The 22,109-nt window shown below is 40.9% G+C and overlaps 1 protein-coding gene across 1 annotated transcript in view; it reads left to right on the top strand.

Annotated features, from left to right (window-relative positions):
- The window catches only part of tdrd12 (tudor domain containing 12), a gene marked incomplete at both ends in the record, with an annotated part of 47,001 nt that overhangs the window by 10,246 nt on the left and 14,646 nt on the right, over window positions 1–22,109 (top strand). Inside the window, 18 exons of the mRNA XM_080737049.1 lie at window positions 21–142; window positions 831–950; window positions 1,479–1,559; window positions 1,787–1,859; window positions 2,739–2,846; window positions 4,404–4,589; window positions 4,970–5,123; window positions 5,773–5,900; window positions 6,317–6,508; window positions 7,293–7,421; window positions 8,570–8,687; window positions 8,955–9,094; window positions 9,606–9,817; window positions 10,251–10,332; window positions 11,455–11,636; window positions 12,678–12,885; window positions 13,406–13,498; window positions 14,005–14,159. Of these exons, the coding sequence (XP_080593175.1) occupies window positions 21–142; window positions 831–950; window positions 1,479–1,559; window positions 1,787–1,859; window positions 2,739–2,846; window positions 4,404–4,589; window positions 4,970–5,123; window positions 5,773–5,900; window positions 6,317–6,508; window positions 7,293–7,421; window positions 8,570–8,687; window positions 8,955–9,094; window positions 9,606–9,817; window positions 10,251–10,332; window positions 11,455–11,636; window positions 12,678–12,885; window positions 13,406–13,498; window positions 14,005–14,159 (2,483 nt within the window). The remainder of the gene's footprint in view (window positions 1–20; window positions 143–830; window positions 951–1,478; window positions 1,560–1,786; window positions 1,860–2,738; window positions 2,847–4,403; window positions 4,590–4,969; window positions 5,124–5,772; window positions 5,901–6,316; window positions 6,509–7,292; window positions 7,422–8,569; window positions 8,688–8,954; window positions 9,095–9,605; window positions 9,818–10,250; window positions 10,333–11,454; window positions 11,637–12,677; window positions 12,886–13,405; window positions 13,499–14,004; window positions 14,160–22,109) is intronic.

Below are 22,109 nucleotides of genomic sequence, written 5' to 3'. Positions count from 1 at the left end.
TATGACTGAATTGCTTCTAGACAAATTTGAATGGGGAGCTGGATGGAGAACTGGATGGAGACCTAGATGAAAGCATGTCAAAGGACAGCGGAGCAGTCAATGAGGGAAAGACTGCCACACAACACATGCCTGCAGCTCTCCGGTAAGATGAAAGAAAGTTAGTTATAGGGATTTACAGCTACTATAAATATGTGAAATCTCTTTGTACAAAGGTGGTGCTTAAGTATGTTTGTCTTTTCAGCAATGAACGTGACTCTGGTGAAGGCCTGCAAGACAATCAAAATTTGCTCTGCAATCACGTGGAATCGCAAGATGCCAAAGCCGAGTAAGTCATGTTTGCAATATTTACACGCTTTTGCTCAATAGGTATTTTCACAGTAGTACTAGGGATGGGACAATATGAAAATGTAATATGACGATTATTGTGACCAAAGAAATTGCGATTTACGTTATAATCCAAAAATATCCCCAAGATCCATTATCCTGGGGCGGAACATTTGCCAAAAAATAGCATTTCTACAAGCTCACAACGCGTTTTGAGCTTGTTTGTAGATCGGTTATTTTTTGGCAAAGAGATTTGGTACAGTGAAAAAAAGAATGTATCAAGTATGTATATTATAAGTACGTTTTACCAATAGAGGGTTTAAATGGTACTGGATATGCAGCTCGGCAAATAAAAGGTGAATTGATCCCAGTGCATGACGGAGGATGATTTCACGATAAATGTAATCTCCACAATACGATTAACGTGAGTGTTTTTTATCACGATAAACGATAATATCGTAGTACCTTTTAAAATTCCCTCACTGTGGTGAATCTTATCATTTCAGAAGTCTTAACCTTAACCAGAGACCAGTGTCTCCAACATCCAGCTGTGTGTCTATGAAGAGTGATCTGTCAAAGGATGAGCCTATGTGCTCCAGTAATGAACCTGGACCTCCAGACACAAAGTAAGATCACTAATCATTGTGAACGTCAACTGGACATTTTTGATTGTTTCCAGAAAGAATTTATATAAAAAGACTAAAAAGTATCTACATATTACACATAGCATGTCCATCCAAACATTATGTACATGAGGTTTAGAAATGAGGTGCGTGAGCATAGCAGCTGGTAATGACATTGGTGCAAGACGAGTATCAGTGCTGGTATAATCCACATGAGTTAAGCAAAAGTCCAAGGCCAGGTTGTGGTCATGCCTTGTTCAACGGTCTGACTGCACATCCAACACCACATGAAAGCATGTTCCAATATCTATTTGAAATGGACACTATTGGTTATTTCACAAAATATTTTACACATTGATTGTTGGTAAATGTGGATATAATGATTGATTTATCAATATGATATTTATATTTGGCCAGCCCTAGTCTTGCTTCTCAACGTTTGGTCTTGGCTTCAGGCGATTTATAAGTTGGGTGGGCTTTACAAAGATGTCTTAAAATCATGCACGCTAACCCAATTTCCACACTTCCCAGAATTACTACCACCCTAGGTGAAAGCCTCTATCGAGAGTTGTACCCAAAGCCAAGCTCTGAGGACATGTATGCCTGTGCACGGTAAGCTCCCACCATTGTATGAAGTTGACAAACGGGTATCGGAGCTAAACATTGATTTCAAAATCAACATAGTATTAAGACATACACTTACAAAATCATTGACATTACACTTTTGTTTGAAAGGATTCTTGTTTTTGGACAATATTAACAATCTAGAGGACCTTACTGAGCCTAGTATGTTGGAATGGAAACACCATTTCACAGATTTTGCTTTCTTTGTATTTCAGACTTGCTGAGTGGCTAAATCCAGCTCCTCTCAATCCTCCTGACTCTGAGGATACAGACTCAACAGATGATGCTGTAAGTACTCTCCATCACCAAACACTTCACTTTTAGTACTATACCAGTAAATAAACTAAACAGGGTTTCCGGCACCGTTATATTGACCAGGCGGTGCGCCGCATAAGATAAGTTAACAAAAGTAGAAAGAAATCAAGAAATACGTATCAAAATTAAGGTAATTAAATTAATCTAATGAATTAATTAAAAAATGACGGCGAGCGCCAAGAGTCCCCCTGTAGCCTACCACCTGGCCAAGTTTTTTTCCTGCTGAAAACCCTGACTTTATACTTTATACTTTATATGCAAAACAAGACATTATACATAATGACTGACATCACTGATACGTATTAAATCCTACCATCCTATAAGCCGATACTTTGACCTCAGTACACTCCCTCCAAAACCACATATATCCACAATGAAGAGCTTGAAGCATGATCATGCTGTTTTTGCCAGACCCATGAAATGGGTAGGCCTACATAAGCAAATGTCTGTCGGTCCGGGTTTTCTATATAAAGGGTATATATGATGATGACATGATGATGACATGCCTACAAAAGGCATGATGTCATAAATGATGATGACAGACAGGGGGTCTGGCACAACCAGGTTGACCTGGTCTAGTTACATACCACTACTTGCTACTAACGACAAAGTTACTTTCAATCCCTCATATACTGTGCACACCCCAAACTCTGCACATACTGTAATTCGGAGCACATATGTTCAAACGGGCAAGGACTAGTCTATTTATAAATGGTGGATCTTCAAGCTCACAACACGTTGCATCGTAGCATGTGGTAAGCTTGTAGATTGGCTACTTTTGAAAAAAAGATTTTGGCCTGCGGGGGTTCAAGTTAAAGGTTAAAAGTTGAATGATGACGTGTCTGCCTCCAGGTTGTTCCCAGTGAGCCCAGCTGCAACGATGTGTTGGTACATTCTGTTCTCACCGTGGACCCCTGCACCAGTCTGGCCAGCGCTCCCATCACAGACATTGTCCGCAGGGTAAAAGAAGACCCTTTGTGCATGTTTTAATCTGTTTAATCTATATTCCAGGCAAGTGCACACATAGACATCAAAGGGCTTGAGCCCCTGCCCTTTTATCTGTCTGTAAAAAGTGCCCTCTCCAGACCATGAATGCAGTTTTTACTATGGCGAAAGAAATGGAAATGCCTCCTTTACATGCCATACCTGAACACAGCATTCAAGAGAATTGCCTTGACCAAACTCTCCTGAACTTGAAAGCATCTTATGTTGAAAGAATTGCCCTCTGTGTAAAAATCCATGTTATTACGCCACATCTCCGGTATTGACTTGCCATCCCTGCTATATTCAGTTTTTCCCCCCCACAAATTCAAAGTTAAACTAACAATGTGCCATGAGTGACACGAGTGTTAAGTACCTGCCCACTTCCACTATGGAGACTGTGGTTAGGCCTGTCACAATTATTGGGACTATAGCTTGCAGTTTAATATCAGAGTCGTCACAACTTGACCGTATCTTATGTTAAAATTGATGATAAAGTTGTGGGGGGTGTGGCCAACTAAACTGATACCAGCCGGGCCGGCTGTGTTCTTCTTCGTGTGCTTTATTTCGGGAGGCTCCGACCCGACCACATTCTCCCATGTATCCCTGCGGTTGTACGTGACCGTTGGCAGCCAATAGCATTCCTTATGATTCCTGGGGTACCATTCAAACGATGATGGCGACACCCATACAAGGGACAAAAAAGTGTCATTTTCGCCGCATAGAAACCAATGGCTTCGCATCGTCCATGTTCTTTTTACAGTCTATGGTACGTACGTACGTACGGGCATAAAAGGGATTTGGTTGCCCCTGGCATCACAGGTATCTCCATATATGGGTAACTGGCCCGACATACATCACTGGCCAGACATAACGCGACCTTGCTTTTTGCCCTTAGGCGTCTTACTGATTACACAATCGCTTACTTGCAAAGTTTTTCTGAAAACTTAGGTTAGGATTTAGAAGGAGTTTTTGAGCGGTGGTAAACCGCTCCTAAGAGTCTGTAGCCACTTTTCCTCAGGGTTTTGCCATAGCAATGTGTTTTCCTCAGCGTTAATATGTGTGTGCGTAGCCAATAGCCATATTACATCATATTACATCACCATTTATCTGTAGCCACTTTTCCTCAGCGTTTTGCCATAGCAATGTGTTTTCCTCAGCGTTTTGCCATAGCAATATGTGTGTGTGTGTGTAGCCATATTACATCACCAATTACATCCTAGACTTATATCCTAGTCTTTTTCCTCAGCGTTTTGCCATAGCAATGTGTTTCCCTCAGCGTTTTGCCATAGCAGTGTGTGTGTGTGTAGCCTGTATTACATCACCAATTACCAATTGAAGACGTTATGCAAGCACGACCACCGCTCACTTCACATTGGGTGTGACTTTTAAAAATCAGCCTCATGTCCAAATGGGTTAAAAAGAGTTGTTGGTTTAATCAAAGCAGGTTTAATCAAAGCAGTCTGATTAGTTTAAATGTCTTGCAACCATGTGCTTATTATTATCATGCTGTGTGCTTACCCCCTCTCTGTTCAGATCCTGACGAGAAAGAAGTATGCCGGCCCGTCTGTATCTGAGAGCTACTGTTGGCCAGCAGTGGCCCGCGGCTGTGACACCATGCTGATCTCCACCACGGCAGATGACCCCATGAACTACATCCCACCTTTCCTCGCCCACGTGCAGCTCTCCACTCTCTACAGCACACTCACCCATAAAGCAGGAGTGAGTGTCATCATGTATCATCATCAAGGACGATGATACACGAAAGAGACTTTGCGATGTGTTGTGACATTGTAGTGTTGTGCTGTGACACTGCTATTTTCTATTTTGAGTGACGAGTGTTGATCGGCATTGTACATCATCGTTAATGGACTATAATTGATAATGTCGCGTCACTGCATCTATTCAGGATCATCGTCAGCATTGTGATGAATCTTGGAAGTAATAATTGTACACATTTGGTTAGATATTGTCCTTTTAGATACATTATCTACTACCTGGACTATTGTATGTACAGTATATTATATGACATGATATTTGTATAGTACCATTTATTCCTGTTCTTAACTGTTGTAACCTATTGTCCTTGTGTTGTCGTCCAGCCTCTGGCGGTGATTTTGTGTCCCGGGTGGGAAAAGGCCCAGACAGTGTATGACCTTCTGGAGGAGACTCACGCTACACAGACCCTCCAACCCATGGTTCTATTGGTGGGTGTGGGCAAAGATGAAGGCACGCACACCAAGATCCCCAGAAACTGTAAGTTTACGTGTGTCTGTTTACATTCACACATATTCACCACAGTCCATATGTAGCCAAAATTGAGTCTTTGAAGTTTAAACCAAGTGATGGACATGCATTTTCCCAGGCTGAAGTGATCTACCATTGCCAATATAGCAGACACTGAACATGTCCACCACTTAGCTGCTATTCAGAATCAAACACAGAATAAATCAATCATTTGATATTGATAAGTAAAAATAAAAAAATACTTGTATGACCTTTTTTTTGTTGAAAATGGCAGATCTACAAGCTCCCAATATGTATTAAAAAGCAGCATTTGTAGAGAAAGCCCTACACACTGTTAGGCTAGTCATATGGGCCCTAGACGGTAGCCTGACACACCTATATACACAGATGGACAGTTAGTCAGATCAACCCACAACTCAAACCGGTCCTAGCAGATAGCTTTCAGATGTAGCCTTTGTTTGTAATAATGAATGGTTATTGCTGGTACGTAGTACGTACTGTACAAACCGAAATTCAGTTATGGGTATGCTGTACTAGCAATTTTGGAATCGGTTCTAACTTATAATGGGATTTCGGCATCAAACCCTGTATACAGTACCAGTAGATAAATGCAAATGCATGGGTGCCAACATCTACTTTAAACCTTGCATCCCTTCAGGCCAGGTGGTCATCACCACACCCTTCAGCCTGGTGCGTCTGCTGGCGTGCCACCTGCGCCTGTTCCTGCGGCTCTGTCACCTGGTGCTCGATGAAGCAGACATGCTGTTCTCCCAGGCACCAGACGAGGTGCGTATATATTTTTCTTTTTTTCCCCCGTATTGTGCCGTATTCTCAACTTTGTGTTATCCTTTTAGCATTCTTTTGTATAAATCTATGCCAACACGCCTTGTTTTGCCAACTCTTAATAAAGTATTCAGTCAATCAATACCACATGGCAAAGACCAGGTCCTTAGCCAAGACATAAGAATTACACAAAGAGTAAGAGAATCTGCATTTCCACCGTTTGTAGATCTTCGCCAGGTACCTGTGAAAGGTTGAAACGTTGCACTTTTGTCTAATGAAGTAATTGGGAGCTTGAAAGGATTCGTTATTCGTTTTCGGCGGATATCGACTTTTGGATGTGTGCACCTCCTGAACTGATGTGCACTGTGCACCTCCTGAACTGATAACAATAACACGCATGCATTATTCTACCATCGTAGATGCACACCATCCTGCAGCACTTCCAGAAGGTGACGTCCAGCGAGGAGCGGGTCTTCTATCCCAAGCAGATCGTGGCTGTGGGGAAACAATGGAGCAGTCACATGGAGAGCCTGTTGAAAGACTACATGACCTCTCCCTGTATCATCATCACCGTCATGGAAGAGGCTGCACTCTATGGCAATGTGCACCAGGTCAGTCTGCACTTTGTCATGCTTACTTATGTAATCGTCTAATTGCGATTATTTGACATAATCACGATTATTTTTCATCGTCATAATCGTTTCCATGTAAAAAAAATCATATAAGGCAAAAATAGTGGAAATAGCTTACAACGTGTCATGATGCAACGCGTTGTGAGCTTGTAGATCGGCATTTTCCACTATCAATGTTCTTTAAGTATAAAGTTGTCAAATATGTCAGTGATTTCTTTGTATATTTAGGTTATGTGTCATATCTACCATGTGCAACTTCAAAGCCTAAAAGCCAAACAGAAATGTCAACGACAAAAACGCAATTGAATCGTTAATCGCAATTATTTGAGTGACAATTAATCGTAATGTAAATGTCATAATCGTGACAGCCCTAGTCATGCTCCCCATTCATGTAATGAAAGTATATTCCATAAGTGTTGCACTGGGCAGACACGGTCGCCTCAGAAAACGAGGAAGTGTTGATCAAATGGAATACATTACTGCATTGTCTTCTCCCTTCAAATGTTTTAATAAATATTTAGTTGTACACGACAGTGTGTGTTTGTTTACAAGGCTGTCATGTTGGCATGACATGTGATCTGAGTCTTTGATTTAGAGGTCTGTTATAGAGCTCATCGGTCATTTTCCAGAAATGACACACAGCTGAATTTGGTGATCGACCAATCGGAAACAAGCATTCAACCAAGCCGTCTAATAAACCATTGTAACAGCCAACTAGTATTGAGTACGAATCTGGGTTTACATGGTTCTTTTCCATTAACAGATGAACCTCCTGTGTCTTGAGAGCACCAAGATCACCGCGCTGGTCGGCGCTTTGGATTTCCACCCTGATGTGGGCCAGAAGACCCTCATAATCTGCAACTCGGCTGAGGAGGTTGAGCACGTATTCAAGGTGGGGAAAAGCTTTAACTTGCTGCACCGTGCAAACATGTACTCTGTATACACAGATGAGCATGGTACTCATGAAGCAGTAGGTTACATGTACTGTTTGGTGCTCATTCTGAATCAAACAGTTGATTATTCTAAGTAAATGGTGTACAGAACTAAACAACATAAGTGACGATTTCCCAAATTATTGAAGAACAGGGTATTCTTTGTTTGTATTTACTCACCTCCTGAACCTAAAGTATATTGGTCAGTAGCCTTTCAGCTACTGGTTTATAAGGAAATAATAAGGCAGCAGTGAAACTAAATAACTAGGACAGTGCTCTTATCTCTGTTAAGAGCCTCTGATGACACAAAATACTTAATTCCGGTAATTCCACGGCTGGTTTATTAGCAGAACTAGAATCAAGTAGCCTAGTTCCAGACCCTGAATCGCTAGCCACACCCCTTTAATTTTTTTGTTTCGGCGATTCAGGTCTAGAATCGCTCTCAATGAGGAGGCCTGCCTCGGTTGAAAATCCAAACGGGCGAATCAGCGTCGTGAATCAGCGTCTTGTGATCAGCGTGGGTGGGGGTTTCCCAGAACTCATGTGTGTTTCCAAGTACACCAGCGCCGCCGCCGTACCGTACCGCACATCGTGTCGCGGTAAAATGCGGTAAATTGCGGTAAAATGCGATCGTATCGATCTCGCTATGAAACACCAGTAGCAGGCATGTTATGTTGTGTTTGATTACTAGTTCGTAGTGCTCCTATTCTGACTGTTTCTTTGGTTAGCAAGTAGCACTAGCAAGCAACAGGTTAGCCAGGCACACATAACAACACTATGTCATGTGTTGGTCGGTGAACCAATCGCTGAACAGTGCCTCATTTTGGCAACGCCCATCCCTGCAAACGCCGTGGGCGGAACTGACTTCAGACTGAATAATGAAGTGAAACGAAATGTCAATTCAGGCTGAGTGTCAGGCTAAGAATCAAGCTCATGAAGATAACAATTGGATATTGGCGATTAAAAGGACATCACTGCTGATTATCTCCTGTGCCCAAGTGCCCATATCAATTTCTGCGTTTCTCTTGTACTGATAAACATATCTTCTACTACACTAAGTTGATATTGTCATATTCATTATCTTTTTTTTTGTTTGCTTGTTCTGTAGGCTGTAAGCAAGATGTCTGCTTTCTGCCTGAAGACCCATGCAGGGTTAACGCAGCAATTCGACTTTGTTATTCAGCAGTGGAGGAAGGAAATTGCACCAGACACTCAAGTCATCTTGGGTAAAAGGGAGCATATTCAATAGTTTGCATGTAATGTATATATAAACCTCATTGAATGGAATTCAGAAGTGCTGTCTGAGAGGCCTTTCTTTTAATGCTGGTATTGTGTTAAGAACTGTGAAATGCTTTGTTCCTGTAGGTCACTTTGCTTGTAACAAGATAATCAATACCTTGCATAATACTGTACAGTAACCGCACATTCTCCCACAGACGAGTTGAGACACTCATTTATGATCTGTGGTGTATTCCTTCTCTTTTGATCTGCAGTGACCACCACTGATTGTCTGAAGGCGCTGTGGGTCAGAGATGCAACGTGTGTCGTCCACTATGGCTTTCCCACTTCCCCCAAACGTTTTGGCAGCTCTCTCTTTTGCATGTTGGGAAACTTCCGCAACCTCTCCGACAAAGTAAGATATACTTGAGCAGCTTCAGTTGAAATATCAAATCATTTTTTAACCACTTAAATACGTTAAACTTCATTGACTGGGGTCCCGCAGAGGTCTATACTCTATACTTGTCCCCCCCCCTTCTCCCCTTTACAGCAAATCTTGCTTAAAATCCAATCCACAAGCTCACACCAGTGTTAATTTTGACAGCATATTCTGATTTATTCTAAAGGGCTGCAACAGCCGCCCCCATTATTTTCAATGAACATACCCACACGGTGTCAGACACGTGCGTTCACACCTCGCCCGCCTCTCCGATACACCACTGTTCTATTTCCAGGTGTTGCCGCGTGGTGAAACGTTTCCGCTGCCGGTGTGCGTTCCCCTTTAGTCTTTTGAATAACACACCATTTAGTTTTAGGCCTGTTTAGTCATCTGAAATGGTCGACTAAATTAAATGAACACTGGCTCAAACGAGTTGTAGATCTACTAATTTTGATGACTTATTGTTTGTCAAACATTTGTTTTTTAGGGCGGAGGGAGCACCACCCCTGCTAAGTCGGTGCTGCTCATAACGGAGATGGACGCCAGGCACATGGTGGGAGTGCTGCGCTACCTGAAGCGCTCGGATGCCCTGCTGCCTCCAGAGCTGCTGTCCTTCGCTGAGGGAGTCATGTTGGCCAAGGAGCAGCAGAAGACTGACAGAGCCCTCTGCAGCTACCTCAAGAGCTTTGGTGTCTGTCGGTCAGTAGGGCTTTCACCATTACAACATTTAAGTTGACGATTGTCATTAAAGTAGATTTAATTGTGTTTTTGGCATTAAAAATTTGACAAATGTTTTACAAAGGCTTTGTAATCAAAAATTGTGTAGGGCAGATCATGACAAATAACTTTATATACATTTACTGACATTAAATATGTGTATGCTTGGAAATGTGGAAATAGCTGATCTACAAGCTTACAACTTATGACTGTAGCACTGCACTACACATTGCAGATGTAGATGTATTTGACATGCCCATAATAGGGACGCCAATTGCTAACGGTAAAGCTCTTCAGCTGATGAAGTATTATGGCACAACCAAATGCTGTCAGTGCGGATAAAAAATCCAAATCATCGCAGATCTAGTGAAAGTGTCTATTTGAAATAGATCTTAACGTCCATTTTCCTTTTCAGGGACCGCCATGTGTGTCCAGATCGCCACTGGTTCAGTTCCACAACTGATAAGTCACTGCTACCAGATTCTGGAACCATTACGGTGAGATCTTGAGTTGGTTCCTCTTTTGTGCAAAACCATTTTCACTGCGTGGCTCTGCAGGAGTCTATCCGTCTATAAGAGGGTCTGTGTGTGTACAGAGGTAATCCAAACTTTGTACTGCCAGTAGGCCACAGAAGTATCTCCACTTTATTTTTTCATGTTTACACTTTTTGAAATATTTAGCTTTATTTTCATATTCATAGTCAACCGGGCTGAAACCTAGTCATAGATGACATCACAGACTGGCCACATGAAAGTCCAAGATCCTTATTGGAGCCACATAGTTTCTTTCGATGTCATTGTGGATAGCGAGATCCACATGATTTGATGTTTAAATAATGTAGCTGTTTAGCTATAGCATTTACAATTTGCTTAGTAAGGCCTATATTTGTTCATTTGCTCATGCTAATACATTTCAGATGGCTCTTGTACAGTATGACTCATCAAAGTGATGCTTAGTTGCTAGTCAATCTTCACAAGATGAAACGGAATTTAAGCAATGAAGGCTTTGGCAGCATGCATACACAGATGTCTAACCACGGTTTTAACCACTAATTTAATCCGGCATGATGTTGCTTTTTGACCAATTTGGTCTGCTCAATGAGTTTGTCATCTATGCTCTAGGTCAGTTGTACAGGGTATTTTTTTTATTTTTTTTTTAAGATTTGTTTTTGGGCTTTTGTGCCTTTATTGGATAGGACAGTAGACTGACAGGAAATGGGGGGAGAGATGGGGAGCGATATGCGGCAAAGGTCGGCTGGATTGGGAATCGAACCGGCGACGCCACCAGGCATCCATGCCTAAGTGGTATGCGCCTGGACCAGTAGGCCAGTGTGCACCCCTACAGGGTCATTTCTAAAGTAGCAATCGGTCATTAAATAGATAATGTAGGTGTAATGTTATAGATAAATAGATATTGCATAAGAAAGAGGCACACATTGAGAATAGACTATTTAAAGGTTTAGTAATCCTTGCTCTAGATTCTCCAGTCTACCAGCCTCACTAGTAGAAACAACCATAATTTGGCATTTCTACTTTAATCTACCAGATGTTTTATGATCAGAAGTTGATGGTTGATTTATTTTATGTTTGGATTTTTTTGTACGCTTGTGTCTCCAAAAGGTTTTACCCCTCTACATCAAGACCGCTTCTGTCTTCTACGGGCGCATCGTGAAGAACCAGGATGACTCTTACGAGAGCCTGGCATCAAAGATGGCCTCCTACTATGCTACAGAGAAACTGGTGGTCAAAGAAGTGGTGGAGGGAGGTCTCTATGGAATGGAAGAGAAGGAGGTCTATCACAGGTCAGATGCAAAACACCACATACACAATGGTTTAAATACCTGGCTGAATAGAATAATTGCTGGGGCTATTGCACATTTTCATTAGCTTAGCTGCTGTTGACTTGTTTAAATCTGCATTCTACAGAACAAGTCAGTCAAACTTTGTCCTCAGAACCTGTGGTTTAATGCTCAACCATTGGTCAACCGTTTGGCCTAAAGCCAAATACTGTCCTGTAGAAATCACCTACTGCCACAAGAATAGATCCCGGCCGATGCCATATTTTTTGACCGATGCCGATGTTTGCCGATGGTGGGTGATAGACCACCGATTGATGATGTTTAACCAATGTTTTGTAATAATATAAAATAATAATAAATAGCCTAAATTCCTAAAAATGTATTGCGTTCAAAACCTTTTTTTTTTTTTCTTGAGGGGTTTTCAGGTGGTCCCCAGCTAAATTATGAAGATTTGGTAACCAAATGGACCCTTTATAAGATCTTTAACTCATGAGTGTAAAATGAAAACCAATGGATCCTTACGGGCAACGACAATATATTCTAAGTTTTGGGTCTGAGTGGCTAAATGTCATCAAATGGTGGTCTAATATTACTTATAAAAAACGACGATACATTGGAGAGATAATGACCAATGTCCGATACCGACATCGGGGTCCAAAAACGACCGTTATATCGGTTTGACCGATATATCGGTCGGGCTCTACAAGAAAGAGTTGTATGGGAAACCTGCTGCACTACATGAATGAACTGTGGTTTAATTTTGACCACACCTCTGCGTGTAATGACCACCAACTTACAGAGGTACCGGCGCAGGGGTGGAAAGTGGAAGCGTTTTAAAGTACAGCTAAGCCCAGGATGTTCAAGAAATAGTGGATGCTCGATTCGTTGTATTGATTTTGAATGCTAACGTTGTACCAAAAAGAATATATTACTATTCAGTGTAATATAATGAGTTATTGACTTCATTTTTTATGAATCTCTTCAGTGTCTTTCCCTTACAACCCTTTGCCTTCTCTGCCTTTCCAACCTCATCTTCCCTTGCAGAGTAAAAGTGACATCCGTGCCGGACAAAATGGACCATCTGTTCTTCAGCGTCAGAGTGTTGTTTCTGGACGAGGGCAGAGAGCAGGAGGTGAAGTCCTACCAGTTGCTCCATCTACCAGCCCACTTCCACACCCTCCCACCCCAGGCCGTGGAGATCGTCGTCTGCCGAGTGAAACCTGTGGACAAGGAGGTCGACTGGAACCCCAAGGTCAGGAGGCTGAGCTACTAGTGCTGCAGTTATTCGGTTATATAAAAACAACAAAAAGGTCATCACTAATAGCGCTCGGGTGGCGCGGGGGTAAAATACCTGCCCACCACTGTGGCATGGAATCTAGAGGGTTTAATCCTGTGTGGTGCATGGTGCATTGGTACAGTGTCTATATGACCACAATTGGCTGTTATGGGGAGAGGTTGATCTTTGTGCTGGGGCGAATCGGTTTGTGTAGATTGAAATAATATACTGTAGTACCAAATGCATGGTCTGTTATCAAGTATAGAGGGTTTAAGACTTGAGTAGTACTGAATTTGCAGCGCAACAAAAGTTAATTCATCCTATAGTGTATGACGGTGGACAATTTCACGATAAATACAAATCTCAACGATTCTATTGTGAATGTTTTTATTTTATTTTACAATAAACGATGATAATCGTTATTATCGTCCCATCCCAAGGTAATACCGATTATCATTATCCCATCAATGCAACAACTCTGCTTCTCCCTCTGCAGGCGGCCAGAGCCATTGGCCAGAAGATCAGAGGCCTGCAGCACCAAGCCAAAGTTGTTCTCAGCCTGGGAAACACCATCTTTGTAGATCCCATGGTAGGTGTTCATCTTGTAAAGCAGCCACCAAACCATGAGCGTAAAACGGATGTGCCAGTGGTATGGTGCCAGTTTTCTCTGTCCATAGGACGATGATGCCCCAACCAAGCGTTGGCGCTATCAGGGGGGCGATGTTTACTGCCTGGATTTCCTGCATTGGCACCGTGCATGCACGTGCCATCGAAGTTCAAACTTTTTCAACATTGACCCTTGCTAGTCGTGGTTGGATTAACGTTTAGCGGGCATTCAGCATGCAACCAAGTGTAAAATTAAACATTACAATGCCATCAAGGCCCGCCAAAAATATATTTTTTTCATATTTTTGTCAACAAAATCAGCTGTACATTTAGTTGACTAAAATATTTTGATATTTAGTTGACTGAAACATTTCAGATGACATAAAATAAATAAAAATAATAAAAGTTTGCTGTCAAAATTAACAATAGAAGAAATTACTGCATCGTTTTCTCTCTGAATGAATGTTCCTTTCCTGCAACCTTGCGCAGGTGCGAATGACACGCTTGCCCGGCATGAAGACACTGATCAACGAGTACAACGTCCACTCTGAGATCCTGAGCACCGGAATGGCCGCCAACAACCCTGAGCACCTGACATTACTGAAGGAGCACAAAGACACTGGAGAGCACCCTCACATCACTGGGTGAGAACACCCATAGACATGGCACTGTGATATCCTTGCTGTCGGGGGGGGAAACACCTTGTATATGTCCAAAACTATTACTATTCGGGAAATGGAAAAAAAGAAAATAATCCAATATAGTTATTTAGTCACAAGAAGCGTTAATACCAGGAGTCCAGTTCTGCTTATCGGTTTCCGGTTCCTAACGGTTCCCTATTTCGTCTGTGACGCATATCTTTAACTCTTTTACTGCTTCGGACGTTCCCGTTCACCCCTATTTTGACTGCGGCGCGTTGCCAATACGAACGGCCGTTCTTTTACCTTGTCTGATGACTGTAAGCTGATGAGAGGTTGTGCGGGTGTGTACAGTAAAAACATCTCCCGTAATGCTGCTTTCAAATCTCCACCACACGTAAACATCAATGATGTCCAATTCGCTTCCTGGCTGTTCTCTGTGGACCTGATCTAGATTATGCATTTCTATGCTCTGAACGACGGAAAGAGGGGAGGGCCATTTCACATCCATTCCTTGCATAAGGCTTCCCCCTGCCGCCAGCTTGGCTAAAGTACACATATAATAGGTCCAATGAAGAAGAAAAAAATCGTTTGGAAATAATCAATAGATCTTTTTCTATAACATCGCAACGGTAAGCTGCTTTTTGCTGGCACCAGCCCCAATAAATAAATAATAAATATGGCAGTAAAACTGTTAACACACTTGTTGCCAAACATGAGTTTCCAGAGTTTTTTTTTTTTTTTTTTGCACTCCTTACTTCCTACTTCCGGTTTTGGCATGATCGCTATTCCGAAATGCATGTATCTTTCAAACATGGCAGCCATGTTTGTTTATATTTGAAGAAAACACTAGCCTCTATCTCATGAATGCCTGAACGGATTTCCTAGCGGATTTTTTTAGTTTGAAAGCTGTGAATGGCATGCACAAGTGTGGTGCATTATCTGTGCATGACCCGTGCACCATCGTGCACATTAAAAGGTACGAAGATGGTGGCAATTGAAGACATTAGTCGATTTTAATCCAGGCAACAAGCGTGTTAAGACCTTTTTTAAATCTCTCAAGAAAGAAGAAAAAATGCCATTACTGCATCAAAAGTAATGAACAAACTATACTATAAAAGCTGTTCAAACATTAGCCAACTTGTAAAATAATATAAAGAGGCAAACATTTTGAAAATAGCCGATCTACAAGCTCATAAAACTGACATTTTTATTTTTTTATTGGGGACCCATACAATTTTTTCTGGGACCCATTTGAATGACCAACTGTGGGTCAAATCATGAACACGGAGTGCGATTTCCGTGAAACTTTGCACGCACAATCCCACTTGGCCGAGGAAGAAATCCCACTAGATTTATTTTTCAAATCAGCCTCATGGTGGTGCTATAACGGGCTGATTCGTGTTTTTACCTATAACTCCACCGATCAATGTAAAACGTTGTATTCACACTCCCTAGAGGCCAAGGAAAAACCCTCAAATGCATTTTTCACATCTGCCTTTTATAGCGCCACCAGGAAGCTGACGTATGCAAAAAACTATTTTCTAATATTACATCAGATTTTATCCAAAAATCACGCAAATCGGTATACAGTATCTCTATAGTCATGTGATCAAGACTGGTCTGTCTGATATTTCATATTGCATTCTAATTGGCTAACATTGGCTTCCAAAGTTTGCAGGATTGGTCCACTTTGAACAAAATACCATAATTAATGAACACAGCTTGCGATTTCCATGAAATTTTGCACCCACATTCACACTAGGCCGAGGAACAAATGCCACCCTTTTCACAAAATTCGACAAGCCGGTTGACTTTAGCAAAACCCATTATTAGAACAAAAATCATGAATCATGAATGCAGCGTCCAATTGCCGTGAAAGGCTGGGAGAGTATTTTTTGCAGGTCTTTCAGTCCGAGTGTATCAAAAAAGCAACTGGGTTAAAGGACCTACACCATGAATTTTCACTTTTTCTATTTTAAAACCTTTTTTTGGGGTCCCACTGGCACCTTCTATCCTCACAAAGTCCTATTTCTGACCGTTGTGTCTTTCTCTGGTTTTGGGCAGACAGAGATGAAAAGCTTTCCACGGGTTCTCAGAACAATGCTGTTCTGAGAGTTGACGAGAGTGACGTCACTCTCGTTTCCCGTTTTTTTTTCAGTCAAAAAAAAAATTCAAAAAAAATGTTTTTTTTCAAAACTTTTTTTTTTCAAAACTTTTTTTTTTTCAAAAAAATTTTTTTTTTCAAAACTTTTTTTCAATTTTTTTTTTCAAAAAACTTTTTTTCAAAAACTTTTTTTTTTTTTCAAAAAACTTATTTTTTTTTCAAAAAACTTATTTTTTTTCTGGAAAAACCCCACTAGATGCGCCCCTGAGCAAACAGAGGCCGTTTTGGTATTGCAGCTGGAGAGCCTCATTATAGTAGAGCTAGAACAAACAAAAAGAATGGTCAGAGTGTTTGTTGAGGGTTAAAACCTGTCTAAGACTCAATTTTGAGCATATATTTATACAAAAAATATAGTTTTAAAAGCATGGTGTAGGCCCTTTAAGCACCGTTGGTGCGACCAGTTTAACATTCCCCAGGTTAGCATTCACCAGCATCGGCAGGTTAGCATTTCACCAGGTTAGCATTCACCAGCGTCAGCAGGATAGAGCATCGCAGTGAGGTGTCGGAAGTCCATTTTCCATTCATTTTCACCACAGGGTTTTTCATTATCAGCCACAAAGTCGTAGCAATTCAATGTACACTTACCACTAGGCTGGTGGTTGTAAAATGGTTCTATATGCTCCTGTAGAACCCTGAGTATGTATGCAATCACTCTAGTTTTAGTAAAAACACGTTTTAATCAAGATCGCACAGAGAAGAACTGCATTTCCCATACTGCTAAACATGTACATCTGGTGAAATCGACGTCTGTGATTGGTCTAGCTTCACATATCTTGCGGTTACCGCGGAAGTAGCTACTGCCCCCTGTCTTCCCGGCGGATTATTGCACTTCAGCAGAACTCCGTGAGCGATCGTCTTTCTTTTACAAATATGATGCACTATGTTAAGGATGACGATAAGAGCGTCCACAGAGATGACAATCACTACATTTCAGGCCATATGCTGGCCTGGATAACTAAACTGAGCGTGATTTAAGGGCTATATTTCAGGAAACAAGTGTCATTCGCAATGCATTCTGGGAGTGTAGTTTACGCAATTTAAAAAATAATGATGTACACAGTCTTGTACCCTGCCCTTTTTTCAGCTTTCTAATTAATCTTTGCATTAAAAAAAAATTGAATATTGACATGATTCCTCTCTAGCCGAGGTGGCTTTGTCCAAGGCTTAAAAACGTTTAAATAAATACTTTATGAAATGTCTATGGAAGAAATGAATGCGGAAAACGCTTCTGACACCAGAGTGGGGACGGGGTGGGGCTTCAACTGCGATGCTCTATAGCATTTCAACAGGTTAGCATTCACCAGCGTTAGTTTTATTGAGGTTAAGGTTAGGTTTAGGTGTATCTCCGTCCCTCCCACTTTTGGCACCTCCGTGCAGCCAATCACAAGCTTCCGCTGCCTTAACCAATTATTTTTCCACCCTCCCGTGAAAGGCTGAAGAAGACGTGGCACCCCTTTCACAGTGGCCTATTATAGCGCCACCATGAGGACAAAATAACCTATCTGACCTGGCGGAGACCTGTGCTCAGAAGAGCACTGCTTCTATTTTTGATGATTGAAGCCTTTTTGGAACAGTTATTGGCGAGTCTAGGAACTGATATGCAGAACTGATATGGCGGGTACCAGGTACCTGCCATTCTTATTGGCTTCCTACTTGTAACCCATCCCTAGTTAATTCTTTTCATTTGTACATTTTTTATGAAACCCACATATTTCACTTTAAAAACTTTGTAACCCATCCCTAGTTCATTCATTCATTGGTACAATGTTTATAAAACCCACAGATTTCACTTAAAAACAAAAAACAAAAAACAAAAAAAAAAAACAGATCTAAAAACAACGAAGTGGGGTATCAATTTAAGTTGAAGTATGAAGATACAAGGTGTCTGCCAGACAGCAACGATATGTGTTATATAATATGTTTTGTACGACATCAAGTCATTTGAGACAGTTATTCTATCAGTACTGGTAGTATAAGGGAATTGTCTGTACGTTTTAATGTAAGCAAGACTGGGTCTAATAACAGCGTGGCTTCACGTGAATCTCAGACTTCATGTGGTCAGTCTATTGACCCATTTCTCCGAGCGGCAACCATAGCTGCGGTGCCAAGCGGCAGCGCTTCGCACAGGGACACCACAGCTACATGTCAGCGCTCTGGAAAAAGGTTTATAGAGAACCCAAGTCTTGACCTATAGTTGGGTCGAATCTAGGGCTGTCACGATATGACATTTTACATGACGATTAATTGTCACTCAAATAATTGGTGATTAACGATTTAATTGTGTTTTTGTCATTGATAATTACATTTCTGTTTGGCTTTTAGGTTTTGAAGTTGTACATGGTAGATATGACACATAACCTAAATATACAAAGAAATTACTGACATATTTGACAACTTACTACTTAAAAAATGACTTTGATAGTGGATATAGCCGATCTACAAGCTCACAACGCGTCGCGATGCGACGCGTTGTGAACTTGTAGATCGGCTATCTCCACTATTTCGGACATTTTTCAACATTCACGATTATGACAAAATAATTGCGATAATGTCAAATAATCACGATTAGACGATTATGTAATAATTGTGACAGCCCTAGTCGAATCCGATACTTCCATTACCTTGGAGAGCGAAGGTCCTTTTCTGAGTGTTTTTCATGCAAAAAAAAAATGCTTGCAATGGATTCAGAATAATTAAAAACCCCTAGTTTGACCCCTCACATGCTACTTAAAGCATTTTTGGGGCGTATTTTTTCCTTTATGTATAGTGTATAGTAAGTGAATGAGATACAAACTTTCAGCGGCTGTCAAACATTTTGGGAGCTCAATTAGTTATTCAACCTTCATAGTTGACTAAACCACTGAGAAACGGACCTTCGCTCTCCATGGTCAGGAAGTATCGGATTCGATATTTGAACTGGGGACCCCCCACCCTGACGAGCACTACTTGGAGTGGGAAGAGTTGAGGCATTACAATTTGTTTAATTAACACGGTTCTATTGTGAAAATATTTTCACAATTTCTGCCTCTAATATTTGACAATTAAAGGGATCCCTGGCTAATACGACAAATATGCCTTAATACATTATAATTGTCCTCTATAACTACAATGTAAAATTAAAAACACCTTAAATATTGTTTTTCTTCTAGAAATAGCAAATCTTTCACTCAACAGGGGGAAATGCCCGTCTCAAGTTGATGATGTCATAAATGTCATGTGTGATCTATCCCTATGGAATTTATGGCATGCATGTGCAAATAAAAACAAACGTAATACTTCCTATGGTTAATATGAGCATCAAATCAATATTTCAAATGTGTTTTTTACACATGCACTCCATAAATTATATAGGGATAGATCACACATGACATTTATGATGTCATGTGTGATCTATTAGCCATATTTGTCGTATTAGCCAGGGATCCTTTTAAGTCTCAAAAGTCCTTTAATTGACACTTTAGAAATGTGCAGATTTACACTTAAACTTTATGTTGGTTTGTTTACTGTTGAGTGAGAAAACAATCTTAACATTTAGCAAAACATCTGGGGACCCCTCAAAATAATTTGGCAACCCCCTCCCCCCTCCCCCCCCTGGGGGTCCCGACCCACAGGTTGAGAACCACTGTTCTACCCTGAGCCACTCCAGACTAGTAAAGTGTGTTGGAATTAGGCAGGTTTTGAGATTGAGCAGTTAATTGAAAATGAAGTAGTCGGATCAGTTTGTTTTTGGAGGTTCACAGCTTAGATTTGAGTGGGCTTTAGGCCGAGAAGTAGTCAGATCAGTTTGTTTTGAGAGGTTTGAAGCTTTTAGTGACATTGAGATGGAGAACCAAGAGGTGCAAGCATAGTGAAAGTGGCTTTGAATGAGGGCTCCAGCCAGAGTCTTGAGAGCACTTTTGTTGACGGAAATTCTGCCCCAAAATAATGTTTTTTGATTTGCTTTTGAAATCAGTTTGTTGTCAGGAATGCAGCCCAAAAAGGTAACCCCTTCTTGGCAAGGTTTCAGCCCAATCATTTTTTGTTCTCTCCAATTTAGTCATTATGCCAATTGATTCCTCCCCACATACATTTGTGTGATTAATTGTTTGATTGATTGAAGATTTTATTAGAAGTTTACTTAGGAAAAGGTACAGTTCACTAGTACAAGGTCAACTAAAAGGATGCCTCGGAAAAGCTTTGGGGCTTGTGTCAATTGGGGTCCTTTTTGTCACTGCTGTTGTATTCCACTGACTCACCTACCAGTGAGTAGAGTGGCAGCTTGGGAAACGAAAGGTTCCCAATTCGAACCCGGGCTCCCCCAGAGTTGGTGTTGGTTTCCTCCACTGTCGGTGTGTGAGCTATCTGCGGACCATCTTTAGTTTGAATGGATGTTATGTGAAGTGTCCCAAGGGCTATGTGAAAATGTCGTTTGTATATTACAGGCTGCACACAAACTGTAATGCACTTAGATGTTTTTTTTTTTTCCTTTTTTGGGGGGGGAGGATAGAACATTTTCACAATGGGTTAGCCTAGACCTTCTTTTTTGACCTTCTTTTCTTTTTTGTTTACAATTGAATTTAATGTTAAAATATTTGTTTGAAGGAAGGTGATTAATACACACACAGCACTTTAAAGCACATTCTCAATAAAGATATTTCACTATTTATTTGACTGTTTGTATTAACTGTTGAAAATACAAACTAACAACCACAAAATGACAGTCAATGACATTAATAGCTTTGTTTTTTATTGCCACGGCCAATTTGAACATTCCCTTTTACATAAGAATACACTGTAAAAATACAGAAGTAGCATTCTTTTTGCCATTCTACAAATTCCAACTGCAGACTTTAGCCAATATGACCATATTTGCTTTCTCTCGCAAAAAGTCAAAATGGTACAACATATTTGCATCATTACATTGATAACGTAATCTAACCTGTAACAAATCTGCAGTAATTTGTAGCGCAAAGTGACACACTACACTACCACAATACTGGTAAGAACATAAGTATGTTGTACTACTGGGGACATCAAGTAAGCTACTTTGAGACTCTTTGCTGTCATTATAAACATAGATAGACATGAACTAACATTAAGGAGATCTACAAGCATGCAACATGTTGCGATACACTTTAGTTTTGGGTTTTGCTTGGCATGGGGGCACGTCCGCAAAGCGGGAACATTTGCAGAAGAGACATGTATGCTGTCGTTGGCTTGCTAGCTTGCTAGTGGAGTGGTCTATGGATGCGGTCTGGGGCAAGTGGTACGTGTGTAGGTATGTTGTTGTTGAAGCTGTGCTTCCTATCATCTACTAGTTTTCATCATAGTGAGCAGCACAACAGATTAAAGCTCAGAGATGTCATCTTGCAGAGCAGCAACATGAAAATCTATACTTTTAATAATGAAACGAAAAAGTAACTAGTTACTTTAATAATTCAGTTCTTGTTACTGAATCAATTAAAGTAACTACCGGTAGTTAAAAGTGTTACTTATTGAGATCAGTATCTAAATTCCTCACAAAAAGTTTGGATAACTTGTGAGGATTTTGCAATCGTGGAATAAGAAAACACAGCTAAACGAGTGGGTTACGCCCCCAAACTACTTTCCTCAAATCTTACAATATGCTTCTGTTGGTAATTGCTCTTGTTTTGAGTGACCTGCCAGCACACCTGCTGGCAGTCAGGTCTATGACTGGCACCTAAGCATGGGTCCTGCAACTTTGACATCTGTCAAATCTTCCTGTAATCTCTGGAAGAAGGCCTTTGGTTCCTCAGTGATGCCAAATAATGCTGCTCTGTGAAACAAAA

The sequence above is a fragment of the Nannobrachium achirus genome (genome assembly GCF_963921795.1).
Source record: "Nannobrachium achirus genome assembly, chromosome: 11".
NCBI classification, from domain to species: domain Eukaryota; kingdom Metazoa; phylum Chordata; class Actinopteri; order Myctophiformes; family Myctophidae; genus Nannobrachium; species Nannobrachium achirus.
The sequence above is the reverse complement of the archived record's forward strand: the minus strand, read 5'-3'. Positions and strand labels throughout refer to the sequence as shown.